The sequence below is a fragment of the Macrobrachium nipponense genome, chromosome 36, assembly GCF_015104395.2.
Source record: "Macrobrachium nipponense isolate FS-2020 chromosome 36, ASM1510439v2, whole genome shotgun sequence".
Lineage (NCBI taxonomy): Eukaryota > Metazoa > Arthropoda > Malacostraca > Decapoda > Palaemonidae > Macrobrachium > Macrobrachium nipponense.
This window is the reverse complement of record NC_087220.1, coordinates 60,938,972-60,952,110: the sequence shown is the minus strand read 5'-3', so window position 1 is coordinate 60,952,110 and position 13,139 is coordinate 60,938,972. Positions and strand designations below refer to the sequence as shown.

Below are 13,139 nucleotides of genomic sequence, written 5' to 3'. Positions count from 1 at the left end.
CATGTTCCTATTCATCATCACACCAAGGTCTTTAACTGCTTCCTTATTTGTGATTGTCTCATTATTAGGTCCCCTATATGCATATAGCTTTCCTTCTCTGTCTCCATAATTTATTGATTCAAATTTATCAGAGTTAAATACCATCCTATTTTCCTCTGCCCAATCATATACTTTGTTAAGGTCTCTGTAGAGCGTTCCTATCTTCATCACAAGTAATTTCTCTACTTATTCTTGTGTCATCAGCGAAACTACTCACTACCGAATCCTTAACATTACTCTCTATGTCTTCAATCATAATAACAAACAGTATTGCAGCTAACACCGTACCTTGTGGCACACCGGATATTACCTTGGTTTCATCCGATTTCTCATCGTTTGCAATAACTATCAGTTTTCTGTTGTGTAAAAATTCTTTTAACCATCTTCCTATTTTATCTACGATATTGTGTTTTCTAATTTTCTTTGCTAATATATTATGGTCTACTTTGTCAAAAGCTTTTGCAAAGTCTAGATAAACCACATCTGTTTCATTTCCGCTTTTCATATTTTTGAATATGTTCTCACGGTGGACTAACAGTTGGGTTTGTGTACTTTTTCCGGGTACGAAACCGGCCGTGTTTGGCCTATATTAAACAAATTATTTTTTATTAAATGTTTCATAATATTTTTCTTCATTACCCTTTCATACACTTTCATAATATGTGATGTTAGACTCACAGGCCTATAATTACTTGCCTCAAGTCTTGATCCACTTTTGAAAGTAGGGGTGATATATGCTAATTTGTGCTCATCATAAATCTTGCCTGTATCTACACTTTGTCTTAATAATATTGCAAGTGGCTTTGCGATAGAATGAACTACTTTCTTTAACAAAATAGCAGGGATTCCATCAGGCCCTGCAGCAGCTCCTTTTTAATTTCATTAATTGCCTGCACAATATCAGCTTCATTAATTTCTATGTCAGCTAGATATTCACTATTTTCGTCCCTTACTTCTATATCATTATCTTCATTATCTATTCTAGGGGTGAATTCTCTCTTATATCGTTCTGCCAGTATGTTGCAAATTTCCTTTTTTTCATTCGTTAATCTCCCTTCAATTCTCAGAGGGCCTATTTCTATTCTTCTTTTATTCATCTTCTTCGCATATGAGTATAATAGTTGGGGTTTTTGCTTGATATTTATAGTGTTTTTTCTTCCAATTCCCGTTTTTCATTTTCTTTTGATTGTATAATCTTTTGTTCTGCATTTTCTATCTTACTTTTTAGTTCTATAACTTTCCATGCATTTTTTTCTTTTGCAAGACCTTTTTTCCACTTTCTGATTTTCTGGAACAAGATCCTTCTGTCTCTTGGTATGCATGAATGATGTTTACTTTTCTTCTTCGGTATATATTTATCCACTATTTTCTCTAATATTTTATATAATATCTCCGTATTTACCCTTATGTCATCGCTTACGAAAATGTTATCCCAATCTTTGTTTAATTCTTCATTATTCTGACCATTTATATTTTTACTGTAGAAGTTGTATTTTCCATATCCTTCCCACTTTTTCATTTCTTGCTTATCTCTGTTTTCACTTGCTTTGGAATGAACTGTTAATTCTATAACATTATGGTCTGAAATACTCGCATTATAAACTATTATTTCTTTAACATAATTCACCTCGTTCACAAATACTAGGTCTAAAGTATTTTCCTTTCTTGTTGGCAGGTGATTTATTTGTTGAATGTTGTATTCTAGTAGCATATCTAATAGCTTTTCGAATTGCCTCTTATCTTCTGCACTACTATTACTCTCTTTTTTATATGTATAAGTACATCCACAATCTCCTATTCGTTCTTTCCATTCTACGAAAGGAAAGTTGAAGTCACCAGATAGGAGAATAGTCCAGTCCTTGTGATTTCTACATATATCATCCAATTTTTCAATTATTAAGTCAAACTCTTTAGTATTAGGAGGTCTATATATTACTATGTTCATTAATTTTTCAGATTCAAATTCTACCGCTATTAGTTCACATTCTGAGTTACTATATTTCTCATATATTTTCCTTGTTTTTTGTCTTTCCCATATATTGCGGTTCCCCCTTGATTCCTATTTTTTTCTATCTGATCTATAAGTTTGGAACCCTTTTATTTGATCATCATTCCCAGTCTCTTGGGAATACCAGGTTTCACTTATATTCAGAGAGAGAGAGAGAGAGAGAGAGAGAGAGAGAGAGAGAGAGAGAGAGAGACATTTTTGAGAACAGTCTTACTTGCTAGATACAGCTTGTAGATATTCAGAGAGAGAGAGAGAGAGAGAGAGAGAGAGAGAGAGAGAGAGAGAGAGACTAGTCTTTAATTTTTCTAGATAACAGCTGTTTTAAATATTTAAAGTGAGAGAGAGAGAGAGAGAGAGAGAGAGAGAGAGAGAGAGAGAGAGACGAGGAGTAGAGAGAGAGAGAGAGAAGAGAGAGAGAGAGAGAGAGAGAGAGAGAGAGAAATAAATAACTATTATAACAGCCATAGATAAGAGCTATTCATGATTTTCACACACACACACACAACACACACACATACAGAGAGAGGAGAGAGAGAGAGAGAGAGAGAGAGAGAGAGAGATGAGCTATTTCAGATCCATCCGTCACGGCTCCGTTACGTCAGTATGTCCGTCAACCCCTGCCCCTCTCCCTACCCCCCTCACCATCCCCATCCCCTCCTCCCCCTCCTTTCTCAAAGGACCCTCAACAATATTTTTAATGATGTAATAAAAACTTAATTAGTTAGGTAGCGGAGACCAGCTTAGCAAAGCACAAGTAAGCGTACAACCGCAATGCGTCCTCTCTCTCTCTCTCTCTCTCTCTCTCTCTCTCTCTCTCTCTCTGACTTACCTAAACTAAATGATTTAAAAGAATCTGAAGGATTCCTGTTATTCGTTACATGTGTACTTCCCTAAGAATGAGAGAGAGAGAGAGAGAGAGAGAGAGAGAGAGAGAGAGAGAGAGAGAGAGAGAGAGAGGGGAGGGTCCTTTGAGAAAACAATAATAATGAGCAAATGGGTCTGCCCAGTTTATCTATTCCATTCGCTAATGGTCTCTCATCAATCCCACAGTCCTGCAGCCTATATAAAGAATTAGGTAATTCATACTAGCTCATTTTAATCAGAATTATATGGGGGTGTTGAAAGGCTTCCAGGAAAACTCATTAGAATATGGAAAGTCTTGCTGAAACTCTTTATTTCATTATTATGGATAGACTCACTGGAATACTGATTTGGTTACGGAAAGGTTTCCTGGAAAACTCATCTGAGTATGGCAAGACTTCCTGGAAAACTCATTTTAGTATAGAAAGACATTACGGAAAGACCTGTAAGGACCTAGGAGGACTAGTCATGGAACTATATGGAAGTATGGAAAGACCCTTGTGGAAGAACAGTATGGGAAATAATATACAGTATAGAAACCCTAACCTGGAAAGCTACAGACAGAAATGAAAGGAAATACGGAAACAGAGAACCGTATGGTAATCTGGAAAGACACGGGGAAGGCAGTCAGCCACTGGCAACCCGTGGACAGAATCACAGCAAAGAGCTGGATATTTCGATGACGATGATTAGAGGGTGCGCGTGGAACATCTGGAACGACCCGGTACGGGAAGCTGGAAAATAACTGGAAATGATATAGGAAGACGTTGTGAGGTTGAAAATACTGGAACGGCGCTGGAAACGCTAAAATTGGCCAGCAGGAGATCCAAGCAACATCTGGACTCGATGGAAATGCCTGGAATAGACTAGATAGAAGTAACTAGAGAGATTTTAAGATAGCAGTTGGAAATGATATAGGAAGACGTTGGAGGCTGAAAATACTGGAAGGGTGCTGGAAACGTTAAAATTGGCCAGCCGAGGATCCAAGCAACATCTGGACTCGATGGAAATGCCTGGAATAGGCTGGATAGAAGTAACTGGAATAATTTTAAGACAGCAGTTGGAAATGATGTAGGAAGACGTTGGAGGTTGAAAATACTGGAAGGGGGCTGGAAACGCTAAAATCGGCCAGCAGAAGATCCAGACAACATCTGGACTCGATGGAAATGCCTGGTATAGGCTAGATAGAAGTAAATGGAATGATTTTAAGATAGCAGTTGGATAATCTTTGGAGACAAGGAGACACACTGAAGGCCTGGAATGATTTAAGAAAGCATTTGGATAGCCTTTGGAGAGAGAAGGAAGGTACTTACCAAAAAAGACCGGACAGATAAATTTAGTGATTTATATTACTGGAAATGTCTGGGTAGACAAATTGACTGATTCCTACAGTTACTTTGAAACGTAGAAAGAGCCCAGCGCCTACAATAAGTTTTGGAAAAGAATGTTACCTAAAGAATAACTATTAAGCCTTCATGTAGTTACTTAAGCAGTTATTCAGAAGCTCTCAAGACTCCAAGAGACGGCTGGAAATGAAGTGTAAACAGATATAAAACCACCAAGGACAAGATTTCCCTGGAATTAACGACTGGAAACAGCTTAATATTTATTATAATATAAATAATTGTATAAACAATATATATATATAATATATTAGATGTTATATATATAATATAAATATATATATAATATATTGTACGCACGTACGCGCACGCAAATTCGTGTGACGTGAATGTGACAACACCACCCCCTCCAACCCCCCTTGGAGAACACGGAGCCAGGAAATCACAAAACCATGGATCACAGATTCTCTCGCTATAGCCAGCCATCAATCTTAACGGAGAACTTGAGGTAACACCAACGTACTTGCCTCTCTCTCTCTCTCTCTCTCTCTCTCTCTCTCCGCTGTATACTAAATACATATGGTCAAAATACACACATACGTTTTGATATCTAAACATTCATACTCAATTGATACACGCATACATCACATCTTTCCATAAGAAAATGCAATGCCTATATATATTTTTTTGTGTGTAATAACAATAATCTACGCGGAATGAATTCGCGTTAAGCTCTGCCGTCGTCTAACCCGGGGCTGGGCTCTATTACCTATGGAAAATGGAAGTTTCCTGCTGTTTACACAAATTTCTATAAAATTTGTAAACAAGCATAATAACCAACAGACCTCATTAAGAAATACCTGGCGTCACAAAAGTCAAGGTCAGGAGGACAACAGAGAAGGTTTCTAATCAGGAGCATCGACTGTGTCCTTTGTCACGAACAGAGAAACTAAGAGCCACTGGCGATGGTCAGTGGTTGGATGGATGACCACTAATTAAGGCCATAAACCTATATTAAGATGGTTTTAAGCTCTTCAGACCATTTATAAAAGTCAGTGGGTCCCAATGACGCATGAGACACAAGATTTAACCCAATTTACTGAATAGAACTCACTGAAGGTTGCCTGATCAACCCCTATGAGATACCATCCAGAAATTAATAAATAATTATGAAAAAAATTGAATGTAGACATTCCACCTACATCGATACATCAATAACACGGTAATGGGACGCTAATTAATCTATTGATTCCTATCTATTACTTTCCACTACCTCCCTATATGACCACTGGAGTTGTAACGCCTGCCAGCCTCATTTCATCAATAAAAGTCTCTATGTAATGTTCCCTAGTGACTAAAATTATTACTATTATATTATCACATTTCAGCCTCTTAAAAGAAAGAGGGTTATAATGACCTGGGTACACAGAGGCGTTGATAGAATTCCAAACCTTGATAGAGACTACAAACCTGAATTAATAGGCAATCATAGGATTATACACAATAAGAAAAATTTACGAAATAAATTAAGTATCATGGAACTTTTCCTTTCTCTGAAGTGACCTTACACACACTGGTCAGCAGTCTCCATTCACAATATTAACATCCTAAAGCTTTATTTTATATGAGAATCATACACACACAAATATACACACATACACATATATATGCACGTGTGTATATGCAAAAATAAAACAAAACGCATCTTAAAACTGCTTTTCCCTGGAAAATTACACAAACACACATACACATACATACACACATATATACACTGTGTATACACACTCGCACAAGAGAATCGCTAGCATGGGCCCTTGTTGAACGAAAGGTAATCACGGGGGAAAAGATTCAATTACCGTCTCTCGGACACAGATGATAGGCGCGAGCATTCCTTCCTTCCTTCCTTCCTGTCTGTTGTCATGGCAACGCATATGGGGAGAGAGAGAGAGAGAGAGAGAGAGAGAGAGAGAGAGAGAGAGAGAGAGAGAGAGAATTAGTAAAAAGGAGTGAGGGAGTGGAGTAAGCAATTTTGATAATGGGTAGAGATTAACAATTCATGAATATTTTCAGAGATAATAATAATAATAATAATAATAATAATAATAATAATAATAATAATAATAATAATAATAATAATAATGGTAATAATAATAATAATAATAAAATAATAATAATAATAATAATAATAATAATAATAAACAAAAGCACTCACCCTGAAGTATAATTTTCCCTACATAGAGATTAATTAATAACCACAAAATCTAACCCATTAGAGAATAATTAGCCCCTCAAATTCCACCATAATGATGACATCATAATGAAGGCTCAGGGAGGAGGAGGAGGAGGAGGAGGAGGAGGAGGAGGAGGAGGAGGAGGAGGAGGAGGAGGAGTGTGACCTCACACGGCGACACAGGCATGACCTTGAAACATTCCTGGATCAATACAGGCAAAAGATTTATTAGGGAAAAATAATTTTATTTCAAGGTATCATTAACACTGGTGGGGAGGTGACAAGGCTTGGGGGGTATTGGGGTTGGTTCCTTCTGGGAACGGGAAATGGAGATGGGAAATGATTTGGGAAATGTTTTAGGGAAATTGTGTTTCTACAGAAATATTTTTATCGAATTTTATATCATATCTGAATGTTATTTCATATTTCATATAATATTTGAATTTATCTAATGCTTACACGTGTCTTAGTATCTACTATTTGGAAATGAATTTCCCAAGAATATTCAATTTATTTTTTTTTTATAGAATTTTTGAATGTATCAAATATACAACTGTTTTTTAACATCTCCTAAGGGGAGGATGATAAAATTCAGGTATGACGTATGCTGCGAAGATAGAAAATTATTTTTACGTCAAACTGAACTTTTACTTAGTTTTTTTATAATCTAGCCTAATTTTTTAAATTCTCATTTTCAATTCATTACAGCAAATTGGCAGAATTGGCCACTTGTTACCAAAATGAGAAATAGCTTTTTCCTCAATATCATTTTTTCATTTTACAATAATTTTTTATATCTATTGAATTATAGTATTTTTTGTTTTGTTTATATAAATAGAACACAATTCCTCTCGGTTTTATCTATTTCATTGAACACTCTCTAATCAATCTCGGCTTTTCATTTAACCATTATATTTTTATGTCTAATAAATCATAGTATTTTTTATTTTGTTTATGGAAATAAAAAACACAATTCCTCTATTTCATTGAGCAATCTCTACTTAAATTTACTTTTTAATATGCAATTTGAAATATATATATCGTATACAGTGTATATATATATATATATATATATATATATATATATATATATATATATATACCATTTGTATAAATACACACCTACACCTACACACACACACACAACATCAAAGGCCATTACACTGCCAGGCAATTACTATCAGCAGCCATAATCCATCGATCGCCGGGAACTCAATGCAATTTGATTTTACCGGAGTGGAAGTAATTCCGAAAGAATAGTTGGAATAATCATTTTCTGTTATTACATCGGTAATTTCAAAGGTCTCGCGGGAGCGCTGAGGCATATTACAATGTAGACAGTACAACAACAGCAATAACAACATTAACAACATCAACAACAACATGGGATACGACAGCGAAGAAATAACAATGATATTGGCATTGTTAATGGTTTTTGTTTATTTTCATGATGATGAAAATGATTTTAATTCTTGTTCATTATTAGAACAACGATGAATATTAACGCTGAGGCATATCACAATGAAGACAGTACAACAGCAACAATAACAACAACAACAACAACAACAACACGGGATACGACAGCGAAGAAAACAACAATGATATTGGTAAGTTTTTGTTTATTTTTATGCTGATGAAAATGATTTTAATTCTTGTTCATTATAAGAACAACGATGAATATTATATTAGTATTAATATCAGTACGAACGTCTTTTTTTTATATTATTTTTACTATTATTATTATTATAAATATATCTATGAGCAGTATCATCTGAGCACAAATTACCCATTACAACATCATTATAACTTCTTTCATTTATAGTTAAAGATATAAGCATCGAGAGAGAGAGAGAGAGAGAGAGAGAGAGAGAGAGAGAGAGAGAGAGAGAGAGATCAAATAAGGAAGAAAGCATAAATAGCAGTTACGGCTATTCATATTTCGTACTAACGGCTATATTACAAAAATATTTGGTACGCACAGACACGCACATACGCAATAAATACTTGTAATGGTACTGGGACTTTATGGACACCCTGTATATATATATATATAATATATATATATATATATATATATATATATTATATATATATACGATTTAATTCACTAAATATATCAATAAAATACATTTTACAAAAGTCGAAACGAACTCGATATTCGTCCAGGACTCGACAAAAAAAAAAAAAAAAAAAAAAAAAAAATCTGCCGCAAAGAGAAAAAATATACAAGACTTCTCTAACTAACAAGTAAAGGACACGAAGAAAAAAAATTATGTGGTGGGGGGGGGGGGGGGGGCTTTAAAATTAAGGAACAAAGAGTTCCAACGTCGGGTTTGACAAAGGCACCATATCCCGAAATATCAGGAGCCAATCACGGAAGCCTTTTGAGAGAGAGAGAGAGAGAGAGAGAGAGAGAGAGAGAGAGAGAGAGAGGAGAGAATTCTCCCTTGTCAGAGAAGTGGGGAGCAGAATGTGATTCAGTATGTCTTTCTACTCATATTAGAGAGAGAGAGAGAGAGAGAGAGAGAGAGAGAGAGAGAGAGAGAGAGACCTCCATTGTAATAGAGGTGGAGAACACAGTGCGATTAAATATGTCTTCATTTATCTTCACACTAGAGAGAGAGAGAGAGAGAGAGAGAGAGAGAGAGAGAGAGAGAGAGAGAGAGAGAGTTTAGAGAGACAGTTCACTTTGAATAATAACTGTACGCATGGTATTATTATATATAAGACAAGAAAGCAAAAATAGATTACTTTGAGAAAACTGACATTAAATATATACATATAATATTCAACTATGAATATTTCTTTGATTCCATATTTCAAGGTTGATTTTCGACAAAAGAAAATATTTTTCTCAACTATATATACGGTATATATATATATATATATATATATATGCTAAATTATATATATATATATATATATATAAAATATAATAAGAATTTATATATAATATACAAATACATACAACACTATATATATATATATAATATTATATATATATATATATATATATATATATATAATTTATATATATATATCTATATAATAATATATATATTATATATATGATATATCATTATATATATATATACACACAAATATTTTAACTGTCAGCGCCCGTTCAAGCCATCTCTTCACACATTTTCTTTCCTACAACATAAAACTTTGGAACTTCAACCCTGCTCCCTTTCTCCCACAAGTTCTATAACCTCCCCCTTCAAAGATTCGTGGTTGGCCCTCTGCCTTATCCCTCAAACCTTCTTTTTCTCGCGTACGTCGATCCTGGGCAAGTTACGGGCATTAGGAAGGTTGAGAGAATAGCTGGACATTTGAAATTTATGACTGGAAATTGGCCGGTCGAAAGTGACTTAATTTTGTTCCTTTTTTTTTATTTTAATTTGAATTTTGATGTGATTTTTATTCACTCCTTCTTCCATCTTTTGTCAGTAATACGACTGTGTAATATAATAATAATAATAATAATAATAATAATAATAATAATAATAATAATAATAATAAACTTGAAATATACATTTTAAATAACAAAATCAAACAGGCATACTTTTGTGGATTTACTTTCCCAATAATAATAATAAAATAATAATAATAATAATAATAATAATAATATAATAATAATAAAATAATAATAATAATAATAACTAATAATAATAATAATAATAATAATAATAATAATAATAATAATAATGTATTTATTAACACCATTGTAACTATTATTATTTTACTTCTAGCACCGCAAACAACATTCCGGCACACACAACAAATTCACCACACAACCGCCACCGCCATTTCCCCACCCCCCCCCCCCCCCACACACACACACACAAAAAGAACTTCCAACAACTTACCTGTGCGGAACAGGGCCACCGCCAAGACGAAGACTGACAGATAAATGTCCCTGTGCCATCTCTGGCCTGGAGGGAGGGGGGAGGCCTCACCCATGGGTCCCATCGTGGACTGGAAGCGGTTCCTTTATGATTTGGCGAGTCCTACGAGATTCCAATTTCGGCGAAGAGGGAGAGAGAGAGGGAGAGGGTGGAGGAGTGGGGGAAGATCGTGAGAGGGGTATTTTGCCCTCCCCTCTAATCTGTCATTCCTTCTTCCCTCGGTCGCTGAGGGGAAATGAGAAGAGTTGGATCCTACTTTGGCTCGATTTTTTTTTAAAGAATATTATTTTTTTTCAGTGTCCTCTTTTATTACGTAATTTTTGAGACGGCTGAATGAGTATTGCAATATCTTCTGTTCCTCTCTCTTATTTAAGGGGATGGGGCTAAATTTTGAGGACTGTTGCAAATTGCAAACGTCAAAAAATGTCTCCCGAATGAAAATATTGCCGTTTTGTTTTCGCGTATCTCTCTTTTTCCCCTCTTTTTCACGTAACTTTTTGAAGTTGTTTCAAATGTCAACAATTGTCTTACTTATATTTTCAGCCTTTTTTTATGTAACAAATATCTCTGTGCTACTCTTTTCATGATAAACCCTTCTCAAAATGACGTGGTAGTCCACTTGAATGTTATACGTAATTAAAATTTAGCAAAACCCTCATTTTAAATTTATAGTCATACGCACGAACTCTCCTCTTTGCAAATTCGATAAATTCCAGTCCCTCAGAATTCCAAATATTCACAGCTTCGTCTGAAGTCTTTTCACTCATAAAATTCACAGTATCTGCAACGCCAGGATGATGCACGCAAACCAATCAACACGCGTCTAAAACAAGAAGAGCAGCTTTGAAGAAAATCACAGAAGTTTAGCGTCCATACGCCGCGGAGGACCGTAAACAGTATAACACGTTGCGAAGGGGTCACGCGCGATCAGACTGCCTTCCTCCCACGGACACGTGCTCTCGCGGCGCTAGTCCTGCGCTAACTAAAAGCCCTGAGCCAGCAGCAGGCAGCCTTAGCAGCAGCCAGGCAGCACGGGCAGGCTAGGCTAGTCAGTCAGTCAGCGGCAGCAGCAGAAGCGGTAGTAGTGGTAGTCGTAGTCAGTGAGTGACGCAGGCAGGCAGCCTTCTTCGAGAGTCAGCATGATTGCACAGTCTCCTCGAAGTATTTTCCTTTACCGCCTACCCTTTTGTTTTTTTTATAAATAATGGCTATGGCAACACTGCAATGGGTGTTTAAGAATCTATTTTGTCTTGTAACGACGGACGTGAATGGTCGAGCTATCGGTATGCTATTGCTCATACTTTCTAAAACGCTACTGTAGACAATATATTAATGCATATACGAATAGCAGTTCACATTACAAGTGAAATGAGTTGTTAAATAAATAGAAAAAAGTATAAAACCAGAATAACAAAAATATCAGTTGTAGAAATCATATATGCAGTCCTGATTAATTATACGTCGTCAATCCATCAACTTAGAACATAACTTCATAAAGGCAATTATGATAAACATTGCCTTCTTCATCTTCTTCTGCGTTCGTAATGAGGGTCTTCCGTTCTACTGTCGTCTGATGGTTTGTCGTCCTACAAGAGGGGAGCCGTTCCAAAGACTACCCTTGACAACTACTACTACTACTACTACTGGCAGGAGGAGAGGATAAGCTACGCGTTGTCAACGCTTCTGTTAACGGACGGGTCGGCATTTTGGTTCGGGAATTGCGTCCGTACGTCCGAGCGACCGCATGGTCGCCTCACCGGCCGGAGGAAGGAAGGAAGGGCAAGGGGGAGAGAAGAGAGGAAATAGTAGTAGTAGTAAAGGCCCACAGGCGCAGGAAGAGGAGGGGGAGGGAATGACCGACCGCTCCCCAATCGCGATCATCATCAACTCCGAGTAACAAAAACAGCTTCGAATCAGAATCTTATCATCGTTTTCTGCGCGAACAGCGGCGCCAGATAACACGACGAATCAATCGTCGGTTCTGTCACACACGTTGCCTAGCCACATCCGGTAATGAAAATAGCAAATCGTCGTTCCTAGCTGCGTTATTTGTCCTTGTACTCACTCATCCTGCGTGTATCACAATCTTCAAGTTGGTTTTGAGGTGGGATTGTCATTATTCTCTCTCTCTCTCTCTCTCTCTCTGTCCTGAACAAGCTACCATAAGCGAAAGGTGATCGTGTCAACTTTATATTAAATAAATAAAAAGTAAACAAATGAATAAATAATAATAAAAAAAATAATAAAACTGCAGTTGTTATTCTGAGAGAGAGAGAGAGAGAGACAGAGAGATGCGATACTAGCGCTGCGCTCTAAGATAATTACTCTGACCTACGCCGTGGAAGTATTTTATCGAAAGCTTCACTCTGGAAGACGCGAGCCACTCTGGAAGCTATAACTGGAAAGCTATACTCTGAAAAACTGTTCTGTAACCTCCTCTGCGAATCACACTAGGCATATCTCTCCCTGGAAGCTATTCTATGGAAGCAGTCCTAAAGAATATTAGCTTGCACTAAGCAAGCCAGGCTTTGCAAGCTGTACAGTAGAAGCTATAACACGTAAGCTATGCTATAGAAGCTAGGAGAATTCCTAAGATAGTTAGCTAATAAAAAAAATACATGCTATGCAAGCTGTACCATGGAAGCTATACTATAAAAGCTATGCTATGGAAGCTATGCTATGAAAACTACAAGAATTCATAAGATAGTTGCTAATACAAAAATCCATGCTATGCAAGCTATACTATGGAA

At 36.2% G+C, this 13,139-nt stretch overlaps 1 protein-coding gene across 1 annotated transcript in view; it reads right to left on the bottom strand.

Moving 5' to 3' along the window:
• LOC135203745 (uncharacterized) overlaps window positions 1-11,427 on the bottom strand; it is a 102,846-nt gene extending 91,419 nt beyond the window's left edge. Inside the window, exon 1 of the mRNA XM_064233685.1 lies at window positions 10,351-11,427. Within this exon, the coding sequence (XP_064089755.1) occupies window positions 10,351-10,453 (103 nt within the window). The 5' untranslated portion in view covers window positions 10,454-11,427. The remainder of the gene's footprint in view (window positions 1-10,350) is intronic.
• Window positions 11,428-13,139: the final 1,712 nt, after the last annotated feature.